This window comes from Eubalaena glacialis, chromosome 7, assembly GCF_028564815.1.
Source record: "Eubalaena glacialis isolate mEubGla1 chromosome 7, mEubGla1.1.hap2.+ XY, whole genome shotgun sequence".
Taxonomy (NCBI): Eukaryota; Metazoa; Chordata; class Mammalia; order Artiodactyla; family Balaenidae; genus Eubalaena; species Eubalaena glacialis.
In genome coordinates, this window is record NC_083722.1 from 109,199,299 (window position 1) to 109,221,541 (window position 22,243).

General features: G+C 41.8%; 1 protein-coding gene across 1 annotated transcript in view; it reads right to left on the minus strand.

The window, feature by feature from the left end:
- Positions 1-22,243, minus strand: part of C7H3orf20 (chromosome 7 C3orf20 homolog) — a 77,821-nt gene that overhangs the window by 25,731 nt on the left and 29,847 nt on the right. Inside the window, exons 8-10 of the mRNA XM_061195606.1 lie at positions 21,589-21,720; positions 16,357-16,480; positions 15,513-15,765 (exon numbers count right to left, since the gene is read on the minus strand). Coding sequence (XP_061051589.1) covers positions 15,513-15,765; positions 16,357-16,480; positions 21,589-21,720 — 509 coding nt within the window. The remainder of the gene's footprint in view (positions 1-15,512; positions 15,766-16,356; positions 16,481-21,588; positions 21,721-22,243) is intronic.

Here is a 22,243-nt window from a genome sequence, read left to right on the forward strand (position 1 = left end):
AAAAAGCCAATAGATAAATTAAACTGGAATACTAAAAATATTCAAACAATTCAAAAGAAAGCAGGAAAGGGGACAGAGAGAAATAAAAAAGCAAAGGATACAAACAGAAAAATAATAAAATAGCAGACTTAAACTATATCAATAGTTATATTAAATGTAAATGGTCTAAATATGCCAATTAAAAGACAGTGTCAGGGACCTCCCTGGCAGTCCAGTGGTTAAGACACTGCACTTCCAATGCAAGGGGCGCAGGTTCAATCCCTGGTCAGGGAACTAAGATTCCACATGCCGCACAGCACAGCCAAAAGATTAAAAAAAAAAAAAAAAAGACAGTGTCAGACTAAACAAAAAACCAAGACCTAATTATATGCTGTTTACAAAAAACCCACTTTAAATATAATGATATAGATGATTAAAAATAAAATAATGGGGACTTCCCTGACGGTCCTGTGGTTAAGACTTTGCCTTCTAATGCAGGGAGTGCGGGTTCGATCCCTGCTAGGGGAGCTAAGATCCCACATGCCTCGTGGCCAAAAAACCAAAAACATAAAAAAAAAGAAGCAATATTGTAACAAATTCAATAAGGAGTTTAAAAATGGTCCACATCAAAAAAAAAAAAGTAAAATAATGGAATAGTTGTATCAAGCAAACACTAATCAAAAGAAAGCTGAAGTGGGTATATTATCATTAAACAAAGTAGACTTCAGAACACAATTATCAGGTATCAAGAGAGATGTTATATAATGACAAAAGAGTTAAATGTGCTGTACCCAACAACATAGCTCCGAGATGTATGAAGCAAAAAACTGATATAGAATTAAGGTAAAATAGACAAATCCATAATTATATTTGGAGACATCAACATTCCATTCCTACTACTCAGCAGAACAAGACAGAAGATCAACAAGGATGTATAAGACTTTTACAACAATATCAACCAATTTGACTTCATTGACATTTGTTGAAGACTCCACCCATCAAGACCATGAATACAGACATATATTCTTTTCAAGTGCACAAACAGCATTCACCAAAACAGATTATATTTGGGGTCATAAAACAAACTTTAATTAATTTAAAAGAATGGAAAGCGAACAAACTACATTCTCAGACTATACCAGAAATAAACCAAAAATCAATAACAGAAAGACATCCGGAAAATCCTCAAATATTTGGAAATTAAAAAGCAGACTTCCAAACAACCATGGGTCAAAGGTGAAACACAGGGAAATTAGAAAATATTTTAGACTGAATAAAAACGAAAATCCAACATACCAAAATTTGTGGGGTGTAGGCAAAGCAGTGCTTAGAGAGAAATTTACAAAATTAAATACTTATGCATTAAAAATACAAGGCCTCAAACCAATAATCTAAGCTCACAACTTAAGGAACTAGAAAAAGAGCAAATTAAACACAAAACAAGCAGAAGATAAAGAGCAGAAATCAATGGAATTGAAAATAGAAAAACAATAGAGAAAAATCAATGAAACCAAAAAGTGATTTTTTGAAAAGATCAATAAAATTGATAAAACTGTAACCAGACCAAGATAAAAATGAGAAGACATAAATTACCAATATCATAAATAAAATAGGGAATATCACTAAAGACCCTATGGACAGGGACTTCCCTGGTGGTCCAGTGGTAAAGAATCCGCCTTCCAATGCAGGGGGCGCGGGTTCGATCCCTGGTCAGGGAACTAAGATCCCACATTCCGTGGGGCAACTAAACCCACGTGCCAAAACTACTGAGCTCGCATTCCTCAACTAGAGGCAGCGTGCCGCAAACTACAGAGTCCACGCACCCTGGAGCTTGCACACCACAACTAAAGAAGAGAAAACCCACACACCCCAACTAGAGAGAAGCCTGCGTGCCACAATGAAAGATCTCACATGCCACAAGGAAGATCCTGCATGCTGCAACTAAGATCCAATGCAGCCAAAAATAAATTAAATAAATAAATAATAAATCTTTAAAAAAAAAAAAAGAAGGAGGGGAGGAACCAAGATGGTGGAGTAGAAGGACATGCTCTCACTCCCTCTTGCGAGCACACCAGAATCACAACTAGCTGCTGGACAATCATCAACAGGAAGACACTGGAACTCACCAAAAACGATACCCCACATCCAAAGACAAAGGAGAAGCCACAATAAGATGGTAGGAGGGGCGCAATCACAGTAAAATCAAATCCCATAACTGGTGGGTGGGTGACTCACAGACTGGAGAACACTTATACCACTGAAGTCCACCCACTGGAGTGAAGGTTCTGAGCCACACATCAGGCTTCCCAACCTGGGGGTCCAGCAATGGGAGGAGGAATTCCTAGAGAATCAGACTTTGAAGCCTAGTGGGAATTGATTGCAGGACTTTGACAGGACTGGGGGAAACAGGGACTCCACTCTTGGAGGGCACACACAAAGTAGTGTGCACATCGGGACCCAGGGGAAGGAGCAGTGACCCCAGGGGAGACTGAAACAGACCTACCTGCTAGTGTTGGAGGGTCTCCTGCAGAGGCGGGGGGTGGCTGTGGCTAACCGTGGGGACAAGGACACTGGCAGCAGAAGTTGTGGGAAGTACTCCTTGGTGTGAGCCCTCCCAGAGTCTGCCATTAGCCCCACCAAAGAGCCCAGGTAGGCTCTAGTGTTGGGTTGCCTCAGACCAAACAACCAACAGGGAGGGAACCCAGCCCCACCCATCAGCAGTCAAGTGGATTAAAGTTTTACTGAGCTCTGCCCATCAGAGCAACAGTCAGCTCTACCCACCACCAGTCCCTCCCATCAAGCCTCTTAGATAGCCTCACCCACCAGAGGACAGACAGCAGAAGCAAGAAGAACTACAATTCTGTAGCCTGTGGGAAAAAAACCCCACATTCGCAGAAAGATAGACAAGATGAAAAGGCAGAGGGCGATGTACCAGATGAAGGAACAAGATAAAACCCCAGAAAAACAACTAAATGAAGTGGAGATAGGCAACCTTCCAGAAAAAGAATTCAGAATAATGATAGTGAAGATGATCCAGGACCTCGGAAAAGGAATGGAGGCAAAGATCGAGAAGACGCAAGAAATGTTTAACAAAGACCTAGAAGAATTAAAGAACAAACAAACAGAGATGAACAATACAATAACTGAAATGAAAACTACACTAGAAGGAATCAATAGCAGAATAACTGAGGCAGAAGAACGGATAAGTGACCTGGAAGACAGAATGGTGGAACTCACTGCTGCGGAACAGATTAAAGAAAATAGAATGAAAAGAAATGAAGACAGCCTAAGAGACCTCTGGGACAACATTAAATGCAACAACATTCACATTATAGGGGTCCCAGAGGGAGAAGAGAGAGAGAAAGGACCAGAGAAAATATTTGAAGAGATTATAGTCGAAAACTTCCCTAACAAGGGAAAGGAAATAGCCACCCAAGTCCAGGAAGCGCAGCGAGTCCCATACAGGATAAACCCAAGGAGAAACACACCGAGACACACAGTAATCAAATTGGCAAAAATTAAAGACAAAGAAAAATTATTGAAAGCAGCAAGGGAAAAACAACAAATAACATACAAGGGAACTCCCATAAGGTTAACAGCTGATTTCTCAGCAGAAACTCTAAGCCAGAAGGGAGTGGCATGATATACTTAAAGTGATGAAAGGGAAGAACCTACAACCAAGATTACTCTACCTGGCAAGGATCTCATTCAGATTGATGGAGAAATCAAAAGCTTTACAGACAAGCAAAAGCTAAGAGAATTCAGCACCACCAAACCGGCTCTACAACAAATGCTAAAGGAACTTCTCTAAGTGGGAAACACAAGAGAAGAAAAGGACCTACAAAAACAAACCCAAAACAATTAAGAAAATGGTCACAGGAACATACATATCGATAATTACCTTAAACATGAATGGATTAAATGCTCCAACCAAAAGACACAGGCTTGCTAAATGGATACAAAAACAAGACCCATATATATGCTGTCTACAAGAGACCCACTTCAGACCTAGGGACACATACAGACCGAAAGTGAGGGGGTGGAAAAAGATATTCCATGCAAATGGAAATCAAAAGAAAGCTGGAGTAGCTATACTCATATCAGATAAAATAGACTTTAAAATAAAGAATGTTACAAGAGACAAGGAAGGACACTACATAATGATCAAGGGATCAATCCAAGAAGAAGATATAACAATGATAAATATATATGCACCCAACATAGGAGCACCTCAATACATAAGGCAACTGCTAACAGCTATAAAAGAGGAAATCGACAGTAACACAATAATAGTGGGGGACTTTAACACCTCACTTACACCAATGGACAGATCATCCAAACAGAAAATTAATAAGGAAACACAAGCTTTAAATGACACAATAGACCAGATAGATTTAATTGATATTTATAGGACATTCCATCCAAAAACAGCAGATTACACTTTCCTCTCAAGTGCGCATGGAACATTCTCCAGGATAGATCACATCTTGGGTCACAAATCAAGCCTCAGGAAATTTAAGAAAATTGAAATCATATCAAGCATCTTTTCTGACCACAACGCTATGAGATTAGAAATGAATTACAGGGAAAAAAACGTAAAAAACACAAACACATGGAGGCTAAACAATACGTTACTAAATAACCAAGAGATCACTGAAGAAATCAAAGAGGAAATCAAAAAATACCTAGAGACAAATGACAATGAACACACGACGATCCAAAACCTATGGGATGCAGCAAAAGCAGTTCTAAGAGGGAGGTTTATAGCTATACAAGCCTACCTCAAGAAACAAGAAAAGTCTCAAGTAAACAATCTAACCTTACACCTAAAGAAATTAGAGAAAGAAGAACAAACAAAACCCAAAGTTAGCAGAAGGAAAGAAATCATAAAGATCAGAGCAGAAATAAATGAAATAGAAACAAAGAAAACAATAGCAAAGATCAATAAAACTAAAAGCTGGTTCTTTGAGAAGATAAACAAAATTGATAAGCCATTAGCCAGACTCATCAAGAAAAAGAGGGAGAGGACTCAAATCAATAAAATTAGAAATGAAAAAGGAGAAGTTACAACAGACACTGCAGAAATACAAAGCATCCTAAGAGACTACTACAAGCAACTCTATGCCAATAAAATGGAAAACCTGGAAGAAATGGGCCTTCCAAGACTGAACCAGGAAGAAATAGAAAATATGAACAGACCAATCACAAGTAATGAAATTGAAACTGTGATTAACAATCTTCCAACAAACAAAAGCCCAGGACCAGATGGCTTCACAGGTGAATTCTATCAAGCATTTAGAGAAGAGCTAACACCCATCCTTCTCAAACTCTTCCAAAAAATTGCAGAGGAAGGAACACTCCCAAACTCATTCTATGAGGCCACCATCACCCTGATACCAAAACTAGACAAAGATACTACAAAAAAAGAAAATTACAGACCAATATCACTCATGAATATAGATGCAAAAATCCTCAACAAAATACTAGCACACAGAATCCAACAACACATTAAAAGGATCATACACCATGATCAAGTGGGATTTATCCCAGGGATGCAAGGATTCTTCAATATATGCAAATCATTCAATGTGAGACACCATATTAACAAATTGAAGAATAAAAACCATATGATCATCTCAATAGCTGCAGAAAAAGCTTTTGACAAAATTCAACACCCATTTATGATAAAAACTCTCCAGAAAGTGGGCATAGAGGGAACCTACCTCAACATAATAAAGGCCATATACGACAAACCCACAGCAAACATCATTCTCAATGGTGAAAAACTGAAAGCATTTCCTCTAAGATCAGGAACGAGACAAGGATGTCCACTCTCACCACTATTATAGTGGTGAGACATAGTTTTGGAAGTCCTAGCCACGGTAATCAGAGAAGAAAAAGAAATAAAAGGAATACAAATTGGAAAAGAAGAAGTAAAACTGTCACTGTTTGCAGATGACATGATACTATACATAGAGAATCCTAAAAATGTCACCAGAAAACTGCTAGAGCTAATCAATGAATTTGGTAAAGTTGCAGGATACAAAATTAATGCACAGAAATCTCTTGCATTCCTATACACTAATGATGAAAAATCTGAAAGAGAAATTATGGAAACACTCCCATTCACCATTGCAACAAAAAGAATAAAATACCTAGGAATAAACCTACCTAGGGAGACAAAAGACCTGTATGCAGAAAACTATAAGACACTGATGAAAGAAATTAAAGATGATACCAACAGATGGAGAGATATACCATGTTCTTGGATTGGAAGAATCAATATTGTGAAAATGACTATACTACCTACTAAACTACTCCTAACTATCTATTAAACTACTCCTACCTACTAAACTACTCCAACACTACACCTAACTCAGGCACTGACATTCTCCCTAACTAAGGCCTTGACATTACTCTTAACTCAGGCCCTGACACTGTCCCTAAGGCCCTGACACTACTCCTAACTCAGGGACTGACACAGATCCTAACTAAGGCCCTGACACTACTCCCAACTCAGGCACTGACAGTGTCCCTAAATAGGGCCCTGAGACTACTCCTAACTACTACTAAAATGACTATAAGCAATCTACAGATTCAATGCAATCCCTATCAAATTACCAATGGCATTTTTTATGGAATTAGAACAAATCATCTTAAAATTTGTATGGAGACACAAAAGACCTCGAATAGCCAAAGCAGTCTTGAGGGAAAAAACGGAGCTGGAGGAATCAGACTCCCTGACTTCAGACTATACTACAAAGCTACAGTAATCAAGACAATATGGTACTGGCACAAAAACAGAAACACAGATCAATGGAACAAGATAGAAAGCCCAGAGATAAACCCACGCACATATGGTCAACTAATCTATGACAAAGGAGGCAAAGATATACAATGGAGAAAAGACAGTCTCTTCAATAAGTGGTGCTGGGAAAACTGGACAGCTACATGTAAAAGAATGAAATTAGAACACTCCCTAACACCATACACAAAAATAAACTCAAAATGGATTCGAGACCTAAATGTAAGACCGGACACTATAAAACTCTTAGAGGAAAACATAGGAAGAACACTCTTTGACATAAATCACAGCAAGATCTTTTTTGATCCACCTCCTAGAGTAATGGAAATAAAAACAAAAATAAACAAATGGGACCTAATGAAACTTAAAAGCTTTTGCACAGCAAAGGAAACCATAAACAAGACGAAAAGACAACCCTCAGAATGGGAGAAAATATTTGCAAATGAATCAATGGACAAAGGATTAATCTCCAAAATATATAAACAGCTAATGCAACTCAATATTAAAGAAATAAACAACCCAATCCAAAAATGGGCAGAAGACCTAAATAGACATTTCTCCAAAGAAGACATACAGATGGCCAAGAAGCACATGAAAAGCTGCTCAACATCACTAATTATTAGAGAAATGCAAGTCAAAACTACAATGAGGTATCACCTCACACCAGTCAGAATGGGCATCATCAGAAAATCTACAAACAACAAATGCTGGAGAGGGTGTGGAGAAAAGGGAACCCTCTTGCACTGTTGGTGGGAATGTAAATTGATACAGCCACTATGGAGAACAATATGGAGGTTCCTTAAAAAACTAAAAATAGAATTACCATATGATCCAGCAATCCCACTACTGGGCATATACCCAGAGAAAACCATAATTCAAAAAGACACATGCACCCCAATGTTCATTGCAGCACTATTTACAATAGCCAGGTCATGGAAGCAACCTAAATGCCCATCGACAGACGAATGGATAAAGAAGTTGTGGTACATATATACAATGGAATATTACTCAGCCATAAAAAGGAACGAAATTGAGTCATTCGTTGAGACGTGGATGGATCTAGAGACTGTCATACAGAGTGAAGTAAGTCAGAAAGAGAAAAACAAATATCGTATATTAACGCATGTATGTGGAACCTAGAAAAATGGTACAGATGAGCCGGTTTGCAGGGCAGAAGTTCAGACACAGATGTAGAGAACAAACGTATGGACACCAAGGGCGGAAAACCGTGGTGGGGTGGGGATGGTGGTGTGCTGAATTGGGCAATTGGGATTGACATGTATACACTGATGTGTATAAAATTGATGACTAATAAGAAAGTGCAGTATAAACAAACAAACAAAAAAACAACTAATACTAAACTTTCTTTGGGTTATTTGTATGGAAATATGTTAATATAAATGTTTCAGACATTACATGAAATTTCTAAAAATCTTATATGTTCTGGTATAATGTTATAAGTCATAATCCTAGTTATTACTTTAAAATGTACATCTCAGAAATAACTAAATTTCCTTATCAATTGCATTATTATGAACTTTCATCAAATCTTTAACCATGGTCATTTTTAAGTCTTTTGTCACTTACAGACAGTTCTGGGTGTACTCTGATGCTTTCACAAAAATGTTCCTATAAAAGGGTTTCACCTTCAAGGAATTCATGGAAAAGACTCTGACAAGTACAGGTTTCTGGTAACTGACTATACTGCTGAACTGAATGAATAAGCATTTTCAGAACTCTAATGGAAAACTGATGAATTCATAAAAGTGCTAACAAAAGATCAAGATAAAAAAAAATTAATCACATGGGACTGAGTGAACTGATGAGGATGATTATAATTTTTGTGACTTTCTGTTTGAATAAAAAAAAAATCCCACAAGGATTCAGAGGCAAAAAATATACAAATCAATTTTCACTGCAAAGTAAAGAGGCTGTTACAGTGGAGGATTACTGGACTGAATGTCAATATTATGACATAGTATGAGTGTGTTTCGTGTTTGGTAATTGCAATCATTGTTGCTTTTGTTGTGGTCATCCATTTACAATGCTTGGTATCAGTTTATTTATCTCTTGTACAAATAAAATACAGTGTGTGTGTGTGAAAAAAAAAAAAGGAAAACGTTTTGGAGGTGGATGGTGGTGATGGTTGCACAATGTGAATGTACTTAATGCCACTGAACTGTACACTTAAATATAGTGAAGATGGTAAGTTTAAAAAAAAAAAAGACCCTACAGACATTTAAAAGATGATAAGGGAATACTATAGACAATTCTGTGCACATAAATTCAATAACTTAGATGAAATAGGTCAATTCCTTTAAAAACACAAACTATCAAAATTCACTCAAGAAAAAGAGATGACCTGAACAGTCCTGTATTTATTAAAGTAATTAAATTTGATTTTAAAAAGCTTTCCACCAAAGGAAACTCCAGGCAAGACCATTTCACTGGTGAATTTTACTAAACATTTAAGGAAAAAAATAATACCAATTCAAAACAAAGTAGAAGAGGAGGGACTACTTCCCAAGAAACTTTTAAGGCCAACATTACACTAATAAACCAGACAAGAACATTGCAAGAAAAAACACTATAGACCAATAACCCTCATGACTAAGGATGTAAAAATCTCAACAAAATATTAGTAAACTGAATCTAGCAACAGAGAAAAGGAATAATACATATGACCAAGTGGAGTTCATTCCAGGAATGCAAGGCTGGTTCAACATTTGAAATCAATGTAATTCACCATATTAACAAAATAGGGAGTCCAGAAAGAGACCTACACAAATATGGGCAATTGACTTTTTATAAAGGTGCAAAGGCAACTTAATAGAGAAAAGGATATCTTTTCCCCAAATGCTGCTGGAACAATTGGATATACATATGCAAAATAAATAAATAAATAAACTTCAACCCATACTTTGTACCTTATACAAAAGTTAACTCAGAATGGATCCGAGACATAAATGTGAAACATAAAAATATAAAACTTTTAGAAGAAAACTTCTGTGACATTGGGTTTGGCCAGAGTTTCTCAACTGGTACTACTGACATTTTGGATCATATAATTCTTTCTTGTGTGTGTGTGTGCTGGGGGGGATCATTTTGTTCATTGCAGGATGTTTAGCAGCATCTCTGACCTCTACCCACTAGATAGCAGTAGCATCCCCTCCCCAGTCATAACAGTTAAAAATGTCTCCAAACATTTTCAAATGTCCCTTGGGGGTCAAAATCATCTCTGTTGAGAACCACTGGGTTAGGCAAAGGTTTTTAGACATGACACCAAAAGCACAATACAGAAAAGAAAAAAAAATGATAAACTGGACAGCACCAAAATAAACTTTGCTCCACAAAAACACTACTAAGAGAATGAAAAATGAAGCCACAGACTGGGAAAAAATATTTCAAAGTCCCATTTCTGATAAAGTACTTATATCCAGAGCAAGGAACTCTCAAAACTCAACAATAAGAATACAAATAACCCAATTTAAAAATATGAAAAGATTTGAACAGATACTTCACCAAAGAAAATATATGAATGGTAAATAAGCCCATGAAAAGATGTTCAACATAATTAGTAATTAGACAAATGCAAATTAAAATGATATTGAAATATTACTACACATATATTAGAATGGCTAAAATTTAAGGGGAAAAAAGCTGACAATATCAAGTACTGACAAATATTTGGAGCAACTGGAACCCTCACACATTACTGATGGGAATGTATAACGGTACAGCCACTTGGGAAGACAGTTTGGAAGTTTCTTAATGAAGTTAAGCACACCATTTACATACAACCGAGCAATCCAACTCTGAAGAATTTACCTAAGTGAAATGAAAACCTGTGCTCACATAAAAACCTGTTCTTGAGTATTTATAGCAGTTTTATTAATAATCACTAAAAACTGAAGACAATTTAAATGTCTTTCAATGGGTAAATGGATAAATAAATTTTTGCCCACCTATGTCACATAATATATACAGAAGAGAGTTAACATAGGAGGCCTGAAGCTGCTGTCTTTAGAAGGACCTGCCTACAAGGTTGGCCCCTGGCTGGTGTCTGGGAACTTGGCACTTGAACCATTTCCTACACTATGCCTACACTGTTTATATAAATAATGTGATTTATGCTGAACACGTGCTTTCCTTCTGGCAGTCTGCAACTTTGATATTTGTTAGGCAGAGAGTATCTACATGACTACTACCCAGTAAAAACCTTGGGCTCCGAGTTGCTAATGGGCACCCCTGGGCAGAAACATCGCACATGTTACTGCAATTTTTCACTGCTAGAGAAGGAAGCACGCTTGGTGTGTCCCGTTACAGGAGGGAGAGCGCATGGCGAAGTCTGTATATGGATTTATCCAGATTCTACCTGTGTCTTTTACCCTTGCTCATCCTATCATGTATCCTTTCACTGTAATAAACCTTATCCATGAGACAACTATATGCTGAATCCCATGTGTACTAGTATCAATAGATCTCTAAATGTGGGGGTGGTGTTGGGGCTCCCTGAAACAGAATACTATTCAGCAATAAAAAGAAACTATTGAGGGGCTTCCCTGGTGGTGCAGTGGTTGAGAATCCACCTGCCAGTGCAGGGGACATGGGTTCAAGCCCTGGTCCGGGAAGATCTCACATGCCGTGGAGCAGCTAAGCCCATGTGGCACAACTACTGAGCCTGCGCTCAAGAGCCCGCGAGCCACAACTACTTAGCCCACGTGCCACAGCTACTGAAGTCCGTGTACCTAGAGCCCGTGCTCCGCAACAAGAGAAGCCACCACAATGAGAAGCCCTCGCACTGCAATGAAGAGTAGCCCTCGCTCACCACAACTAGGGAAAGCCCGCATGCGGCAACAAAGACCCAACGCAGCCAAAAATAAATAAATTAATTAATTAACTAAAAAAAAAAGAAACTATTGATACATGCAACAACATGGATGAATCTCACATGTCTTATGCCATGTGAAAGAAGCTAGACTCAAAAGGCTATATACAATATAATCTCATTTATATGACATTCTGCAAAATGCAAAACCATAGCTACAGAGAACAGATCAGTGGTTGTTAGGAATTACAGGTGAGGGAAGAGTTAGACTACAAAGGGGTAGCATGAAGGAATTTCTTTCTTTCTTTCTTTCTTTTTTTCGGTTGGTGGGGAAACTGTTCTGTATCTTGGCTACAGTGGAGGTTACACCACTCTATGTGTTTGTCAAAACTCATAGACTTTTACACAAAAAAGAGTAATGTTTACTGTAATTAATTTAAAAATAAATTCAACTAAAACAAAATCAATTGCCTTTCTATAACCAGCAACAAATAGAAAAATTAAATTAAAACATAATTTATAAGAGCACCAAAACTATAAAATATCATAGAATAAATCTAATGAAAGACATACAAGACCTCTATGCTGAAAATCACAAAATATTACAGAGAGATTAGAGAAGACATAAACAAATAAACAGATATACCATATTCATGGATTGAAATACCCCAATATTACAAAGACATTAAGAATCAAATTGAAATCCCAGGACAATGTTTTAAATCTACAGGATGATTCTAAAATTATATGGAAATGTAAAGGGCCAAGAATAGCAAAACAGCTTATCACACAAAGACTGAGTACTTACTCTGCTGTATATCAATACTCATTATAAAGCTATAATAACTGGGTCTTTCCTGGTGGTCCAGTGGTAAGACTCCACATTGCCAATGCAGGGGGCCCGGGGAACTAGATCTCGCATGCATGCCGCAACTAACAGTCCACATGCCACAACTAAGAGTCCACATGCTGCAACTAAGAAAGTCTGCATGCCACAATTAAAGATCCCGCATGCTGCAACCAAGACCTTGTGCAGCCAAAATAAATAAATAAATATTTTTAAAAGTTTTTTTTTAAAAAAGCTATAATAACTAAGACTGTTAGGTGTTGGTAAAAGTTTTACCAAATAGGGAACAAAATAGGGACTCCAGAAAAACGACCCTTGATTTAAGCGTGTAGAGCCCCTTGATTTATGACAGAGTTTGCACCAAAGAGCTGAGGGAAAATTACAATCGTCTCAATAGGTGATGCTGGATCAGTTCAGTATATATGTGGGGGAAAATAAAACTTGGCCCCTACTTCATGTCATACACAGAAATCATCTGCAGGTGGAGGATGGATATAAATGCAAAAGTTAAAAGAAAAAACTAACAGAAGGCAACTTTGGAGAATACCATCATGTTGTCTGAGTAGAGAAGGTTCTTAAATAGGTTACAAATAACTAATTACAAACAAAAAGACTGAAAACTGGACATTAAACTTAGCAACTTCTGTGCATCAATAGATACCACTGCCAGAGTAGGAGTGGGAGAATCATTTGCAACATGTATAACTGACAAAAGTCTTGTATCCACAATAAAGAACTCCAAAATATAAATCAAGAAAAGACAAACAACCAGCAGAAAAATGGATGAGAGGACTCAACAGGCACTTTGCAAAAGAGAATATCCAAAAAGGTCAATGAACAATTGAAAAGATGCTCAACCTCTGTAGTCACCAGGGCAATGCAAATTAAAAAATATTTCATCATTATAGAATGGCTGTAATTAAAACGATGGACAATATCAAGCACTGTGAGGATTTGGAGCAACTGGAATGCTCATACACTGCTGGTGGGAGTGGAACTTGAAACCACCATTTGGAAAACGGAGTCTCACCAGAACTACAGGATCTAGCATAACATACACATACTCTATGACAGCAATTTCACATCCAGGCATATCCCAACCAGAAATAAGGACATATACAAAAACCAGCACAGTCTGTCATTACCAAAATTGTAACCAACCCAAATATCCACCAACATTAGAATGCATAAAATTTTTAGTGTAGTCTTACAATAGTTCATTACATAGCAATGAAAATGAGCAGTGGTTCTGCCACACGCAGCAACATGGATAAATCTCACATTGTAACATTGAGCAAAAGAGGCCAGACATCAAAGAATACATACTGAATAGTTCTATTTAAATAGTTTAAAAATATATAAATCTATGATGTGAGAAATCATCCTGTTGGGGAGGACGGTGGGATTATTGATAGGGAGGGGACAAAAGAGAACTTCTAAGGAGCTGATAATGTTCTGTTTCTTGGGGCCTATAGGGTATGTTCACTTTGTGATACACGTTGAGCTATATACACTTAGGATTTGTTCATTTTTCTATATTTTATAAAATTTTTTAAGTTAAAACACAAGAGATATATATCTTATCATTTTTTTCAGTTTTCTAAAAACCTCATGAATCAGATGATGTCACTTCCTGCCTTGCAGGTACAGAACGGCTTCCTCTATAACACTCACAAGGCTACTTGATCCAGCTCCTGCCTACCTTTCTGTCCTCAATTTGCATCCCTCTTCCCCCTTCCTCACAGTGCTCCATACTGGTCTTCTCACTTTCCCTCACACATACCAAACTTGTTCTTATCTCAAGGTATTTGTACTTGTTCTGTCCTCTGCCTGATGTTCCTTCCTGATCCTTCTTTGTGCCTATTTCTAATCCTTCAGCCCTCCATTAAAATATCTCTTCAGAACTGCTTCCCCGACTGTCTACCTAGTGTACCACATCCCACCCTACTTTCCAGTCACTCTCCGTGCCTGGGGTCAGTCAGCATTTTCTACAAAGGGCCAGACAGTAAAAACTCTAGTCTTTGCAGGCCAGGTGGTCTTGGTCACAATGACTCAAAATTTCCACCTTAGCAGGAAAGCAGCTACAGACAACATGTAAATGAGTGGGCATGGTTGTGCCCCATTAAAACATTACTTATGGATCCTGAATTTGAATTTCATATCATTTCACATGTCACGAAAAACTCGTCTTTTGATTTTCTTCCTCCCAAGCATTTAAAAACATAAAAATGGGCTTCCCTGGTGGTGCAGTGGTTAAGAATCCGCCTGCCAATGCAGTGGACACGGGTTCGAGCCCTGGTCCGGGAAGATCCCGCATGCCACGGAGCAACTAAGCCCATGTGGCACAACTACTGAGCCTGCGCTCTAGAGCCCGCAAGCCACAACTACTGAGCCTGCGCTCTAAAGCCCGCGAGCCACAACTACTGAGCCTGCGCTCTAAAGCCCGTGAGCCACAACTACTGAGCCTGCGCTCTAAAGCCCGTGAGCCACAACTACTGAGCCTGCGCGCTAAAGCCCGTGAGCCACAACTACTGAGCCCGCGTGCTACAACTAATGAAGCCTGTGCGCCTAGAGCCCGTGCTCCACAACAAGAGAAGCCACCACAATGAGAAGCCCACTCACCGCAATGAAGAGCAGCCCCCGCTCGCAGCAACCAGAGAAAGCCCGCGCACAGCAATGAAGACCCAATGCAGCCAAAAATAAATAAATAAATTTATTTTAAAAAATAAAAATAAAAAGGTAAAAACGACTTTTAGCTCACCCATAAAAAAGGCAGGCAGTGGGGCCAGATTTGGCCCCTGACCGTAGTTTGCCAGCCTCGGCGCTAACCCATTTCCCCGGTCTACTTTCATCCCAGCCTTATCCCTAACTAAAATAGTTCAGCTGTTCACATGTGTATCTTCTATCTTTCCCCACCCCTAAAATTTCAACTCCAAGAGGGAGGGGCCTCATCTGTTTTGTTCACCATAGCGTGTTTATTCACCATAGCGTGTTTACTACCCATCTCAGCATCTGACACACAGAAGCTGGAAGAAATGAAGGCCCAAGCCCACCTGGGTGTGACCGTGGCCTTGGCCTGGACCTTGATGGGCTTCTTCCGAGTGGGGTTCACAGGAGCCAACACAGGCTCCTCCTTTGAAGACTCTCCAGTTGAGGATTCGGGTCGGGCTGACTGAGACCGTAATAAAAGGATTTCTCCTGTGTATAAACTCAGCTTGGTGGAGTGCTCGGGATAGGGCCCGGACCTTAATCTGGTCCGAGTGATTTCTGCCTCTTCCTTTACCGGATATTCTATGGTGAACAGGCCTGTGAACAGAAGACACTGGTGTCACTCCCCCTCGTGGCCTGGCCGCCGTGCCCTGCTGTGAGACTGCACAGCTCCCTCTCCAGGCCATTACTCTCGCAGAGTCTGCTGCCTCCCGTTGTCTGGCCCAGTGCTCCCACCCTAGTGCGGCTAGTGGATCAGTAAGTGCTGGCTGAATGGAAGAACAAATCAGTCTCAGTTCTGGCCATCTGTCAAGACCCAGCTTTGATCCCTCTTCCCCCATGGGCCTGTGTTTCATTCAGCTTTGTGTCCTTTATAGCACTCAATGTAGAGGCTGGGTACACTATGCATCCATGTTGTTCCCTGTGCCTCCAGACTTAAGTCATTTCCATCTATGTTCTTTGTTGTATTTTTCTTTTGCTTTCTCTGCTAGACTGGCCAAGGGCCTCTCATTTCTTCATTCACTTACCAAACATTTACTAAATGCTGGGCACTGGGCATAATGATGACCCCATACAGGGTTTCCTGCCTCTGGCACTCCAAGCAGGAATGGGGGGTGGGGATGGGAAAACAAGTAAATATTTATAACGCTAGGTAGTAAGATTTATAATCTTACTATATAGTCTCCTTACCTGCCGCCAGCAGGACGGAGTTCATGAACTGGGACACTGTCTTCTGAAACCGCCTCTTGATCTCTGCCAGGGCCCGACTCATCTTAGACACCTTTTCATCCATGCTGCTGATTCTGCGGGTCATCTGGGGAAAGGCCAAGGGGAAGGGCATTGTCACCTGCCCCGCCAGGAGCCGTCTGCCCAGCCCAGTGACCACAATGCTTAGCCCTGGCTTAGAGGATGTGCCGCTCCTGCCTGGGACCCACCTCTCTCCCCTCAGCCCAGTGAATCCCTGCACACTGACCCAACCCACCTCAAACATCCCCCCCAGGGAGGTTGGTTGCACTGGGCAGAACTGTTCCTTGCCTTGGACCCTCACCACTTTCTCTATGCAGCCTGAAGACAGAGGTTAGCCCTTTGTGAAGTGATCAGTTGCGTGGGAGCCTGTCTCCCCAGCCAGACTCTAAGCTCCTAGAGGACAAGGATCGGGTTTTGGTCTCCTTTGTGTCCAAGTGCCCATCGCACAGAAGGCACTCAATTAATGCCTGTTGCGCTATGAATAACTGGGTGGACAAACGCCTCTCTGGACGTTTGCTGCCTATCTCCCTCTATTGCACAACCCACAGAACCCTCTTCACCCTGCTGGCCGCTCTCTGCTGAGAGACTGCCCTAGGCCAGGGTTACACAGACTGACTGGTCCCCATGGGCACCAAGGCCCAGGCCTCCGGCCTCAATTCAGGATTACTCCGAAGGGCCACACTGGCTCCGGAGCTACTATGGGACAGCTGAGGTCGCCCTGCAGTTCAACCTCTGCCTCTGCCGGGGCGGAACTAGGTTCAGATTCTGGAGTTAATGGCAATCAGGGTCTGACTTTTTCTTCAGGAAGGCGTCACAGACTTGCTAAGCTACCAGCAATCACTCCCCACGTTGAGCTTGCACATCTGCTCGTTCCTGTCCTTCTTGCCCTGGGTGCTGGTCACTTTTTACTTTCTTTATCCCTAAACTTCGTCAGCCCCTGAAGGCAGGGTCCATGCGGTCTATATCTCCCACTTCACACAGAGGAGGTGTGAAATAATTTTTCGTCTGCAGAATTGAAGCCTCAGGTGGAGAGAGCGGGGTGAGTGGTGGACAGACTTTCTGAAGAGCGATAAAGTCAGCCACGTGTCCCTCTTTGTCCTGCAGGCAGAGCTTCTGTAAAGGATGCCCCAATTAATAGCAAAGCCTCAACGATCCTTTTGTTTGTTGGCGCCAACCTCTGCCTCTGGGCTAATTTTATTTATTTATTTATAATTTATACGCAGTCTTGCTTCCCAAAAGGATCTGAGGCAGCACTGGGCTAATAAAGCATTTAAATTGAGGCATTTCCTCGCTTCCAAAGTGCTGCCTTGATAGAAAATTTAGTGAGGAGCCTGGCCGCAGGGCTATAAAAGCTGGGACTGCCATTCTGCCTGTCGCTCTGATGGGTGGTTCCTTCCAGGGTGATGGGTGTCTGGGGAAACCATTTAACAAGTTTTCCACTGACAGGGAGTGTGAGGGAAGAGGCCACCCTACTCCCACCCCTCAGCTTTCCTAGATGGCCACAGGTTTGCTGATGAGTGGGTGACAACCAGCTCCAAACATACACACACACACACACACACACACACACACACACATACACACACACGACTGCAGTTGAATGGATTTTTAAAGTCCCAGGAGAGAAGTGTGGGATAGCTGGGTGGGCCTTTACACATCACTATACAAATGGGGAAACCGAGGCCCAGCAAGGAAAGGGAAGGCCTGAGGCCACCTCCTAGCTGAGGCTCTCTGCCAGCCTCGAGATTTCACATAAAAGTATTCCAAGATGCTTAATCTGGAAGCTAGGGTCAACATTTGGAAATCCTGTTACCCACAATAAGTCTTCATTTGTTGTTGTTTATCTAGTCAGAAAGTTGTAATATACAGTACACCACCCTGCTCTCTCAAACAGAAGAGGTTAAGACGAGGATGTTCTGGGGCAAATCAGTCTCCTTGGTCAACATCAACGACTATCCTCTAGAATGCGGTGGTTTTCAGAAGCTGTTTTAATGTATTTGTCTGTTTATCCCTACGCTAGATGTCTCCAAGATGGTTATGCTTTTTGAGTTACAATGTTCTTTTTAATAGATAACTTCCAGCCTCCTTCTGCAATGTCAGCCTCTGCGAGCTTCCCTTAATGAGTACTCCACCTTTAGATCCCCACTGTTCAGTAAAAATATAATGCGAACTGCACGTGTGGCTTTAAACATTCCTGAAGCCACATTAAAAACATTCTCAGGGGACTTCCCTGGTGGCGCAGTGGTTAAGAATCCGCCTGCCAATGTAGGGGACACGGGTTTGAGCCCTGGTCCGGGAAGATCCCACATGTCGTGGAGCAACTAAGCCCACGCACCACAACTACTGAGCCTGCACTCTAGAGCCCGTGAGCCACAACTACGGAAGCCCACGCGCCTAGAGCCAGTGCTTCACAGCAAGAGAAGCCACCGCAATGAGAAGTCCACGCACTGCCACAAAGTGTAGTCCCCGCTCGCCGCAACTAGAGAAAGCCCACGCACAGCAACAAAGACCCAACGCAGCCAAAAATAAATAAATAAATAAAAACATTCTCAGAAGGTGAAATTAATTCTAATAACATATTTATCTAACCCAATACATCAAAAATATGATTACTGCAACATGTAATCAAAATAAATGATCAATAAGAAATGCTACATTCTCTTTTCATACTAAGTCTTTGAAATGCAGCGTGTGCTTTCACTTCCAGCCCATCTCAGCCTGGAATTGTCACATTTCAAGTGCTCAATAGCCATTTGTGACTCATGGCTACCATATTGGACAGCACAGCTCTGGACCTCTGATTCTAGCTCTCTAAGGCTGCATTTAGCTAAGAAAACATAAGATGTGAATGACTGAGGGGCTTTCCTAGGCCAAGAGGACATGTTCGGTACATGGAACTTAGAGTGATTTCTCTCAGCTGTTCATGGGGGCCTTCAACTGCTTACGTCCTGGTTCTTAGCCATGTTCCAAATTTCAGAGATTACCAGACAAGAGGTTGCCAGAAAAACAAAGCATTACTGCAATTTCATGTGAACAAAAACTCTTCTATTATCTATTGCCTTTGATAAGTAAATGCACATTTTTTTTCACATTTTTTAAAATACAGTATAAAAAGGTTTTCAAGAAATGTAGACATGTGACCTCATACATCCTGTGTACTTAGTCAGCCAACAATGAAGTTTAGAGTAAGCGCATGGAACCAAATTGATAGAATGGACTTATCAATCAGCAGTCATCTCAGCCCTGATGGACTCAAAATCCTGGCGTTGTTTTGCTCTTTGGCATGAGGAGTGTAGGCTGAAGGCATTGGCGTCTGAGTTTCCTGGGTGCTCAATGAGATCCCTTTAACAAACCCACCAGCTCCCTCAGCGCCCCTCTCTCCCGCGCACCACACCAGTCAAGCTGGATCACAAACCTGTGTTGATGCTTTTGCCCCTTCCATTAGACTGAAAGTATTTCAGAGACAAGAGGGAGTGAGGCTTCTTTCACTTCGACATCCCCAGCAGCCAATCCGGCACACGGCAGGTGCTAATTCATGTTTATTGAATTAGCTAATCAACTAATGAAGTTGAAATGCTGCTGAAATGTAAGAGCAGTGAAAAAAACAGGTGCAACGCTTCCCTCCAGGAAAAACACAGGTGTTCTCTGTGTCTTGTTTAGATACATGGGTCTCCAACAAATGCCAGCCTCGCGTGTCCCCACGTGAAGGGGAGACATGGGACTGGCTGCTCCTATGGGCTCTGTCAGCCCTGCGAGCCTATGAGCCTTTGGCATGTGGTGGCAAATGCCCTCACAGTGCAAACGCCTCCTTCAAAGTGACTATAATTTATCAGCCAAACTGGGACACTTCTGAGAGTGAAAGGGATGCTACTAATAACTCCTGGGCTGATAGGCGTAAACTGGGACTGGCCCCGGGAAGACTGGGAGGTGTGGTCCCCTCGCTCCCACTCCAAGGAGGCTTCTTGAGTGAGCCAATCCCCTGTGTGTAATGCCAGCGGCCAGTGCCACCAAGCAGCCTGTGGCCAGCCCAGTCTCATGGTGAATGTCAACTATTCTCTTCCAGACTATAAACTCCTCGGGGATCAGGGACTTTGTCCCCTCATCCTCTCCATCTCTTTCCACAATGTTGACTCTGGACCAGGCACACAGTAGGATCCACAAAGACCCAGTGAATGAAGAACTGGGTTTCCAGACTCCAACATTGGCTCACCTACCCCCTTAGCAAGTGCTTCATTTGAAGCAGTCCCTGTGCTTCAGGGCAACAGTACCTGTAGGAATCACAGGGAATTCCCAGTTTGGTAGAGAAGGCTGGCTTGTAAATAAAGCAGTGTTGGAACGGAGGTGAGTCACGGCTGGGAGGGCTGAGCAAGGGGACAGGCAGATTCTACCTGGGATGGGAAAGGGGGTGGTGGAGAGGGTCATCAACACATGGGCAGTTACTCTATCCGGCATCATATCTCCCTTTTCTGGTAACAGCACCATGATTTTCCTTTAGGAACACACTCCTGCCTAATCGTTTGCCCGAGTGGTATACCTGGGGCTGATCACACCCCTCGGCTCCTGGGATGGACATGACCACTCGAGCCTGGCTAGTAAGAGCAACACACATACCTCACCACAGAGAACATTTCAGGTGCAGGCAGTAGATGGAGCCAATGATGTTGGTGTTGGCACCTCTACTGAAGTGCTTAGCAAAGAGAAGCCCTCTTTTTCCTGGGGAGACCAAAGCTGGTAGAACAATAAGCCCGGAGAGGCTCATGACCATCTTGTCACCATAATAAGAGAAACTCCTTGAGAATAAAGCCAACAAAGAGGAAGGCAGAGCCAAGAGATGGGAAGATCTGATGGAATCCTTTGAGGGCCTGGATCCAGCCATGCCTGATGCTGCCTATCTACAGACTGACTTTTCAGTTTACTGAGCCAATACAGTTTCTTTCCATGCTTAAGCTAGTCTGCAATGGATCCTGTCACACCTGAAAGACTCTTGATAGAAGTTTCACAGAGAAGGTGGTACTAAAGTCAGACAGTGAATGATGAGTAGAAGTCCATTAGGCAGGGAAAGAGGTGGGGCCTTGTATGGGTAGGGGAGGCAGGAAGAACAAAGGCATTCCGAAGTGACAATCCATGTGGAAATGCTCTGGGGTCAGGCCTGGGTGACTGGTCTGCGTGCCTTACCCGTTTATCGTGTGATGTCCCGTGGGGACAGTTGTTGGCCGATACGGGGAGTGTTACTGTCTCATTCAGGGAGGTAAAGGTGACCATGATAGAATCCTGCCCTAGCACCGTCAGCTTCATTTGCTCATTCACCTGTGGATGAAGAAACCAGGACTCAGTGGATCCCTGCTTCTGTTGTCCCACCTACCCGATCCTGACCGAGTAGGTGGGACAACAGAAAACCACAAAACACAAAACCCCTCTTGGCCTGGGGCTAAGAGAGCTGTAAGATCTTTCTGGTTATTATGCTAGAATCCTGTTTTCAGGGAGAACACACAAGAATTCCAATTTTTCTTTGAGGGATTAGCAGAAAAAGTAATGATGGTTCCTTACCCCTGCCCTTCCCCTTTCCAACCCAAACCTGTAACCAACTGTGAAGGAGACACAGGGATCCAACAGGCGAGTCAGCTTTGGTTCTGGTAGAGTTGGATAGGAGTCAGAAGCCAACACTGTCCCTGAATCTGACACTGTATCCACCCAGGCACCAGGTCTGACTAGGAAAGCACGCAGAGCTACCTTGGCAGGGGGACCAGAACTCACCCCTCTGCAGGTGGGTGGGCAGATGGCAAAAGGGAACCCAGCCAGGGCCATGCCACACATGCTCATTCCCCTCTCC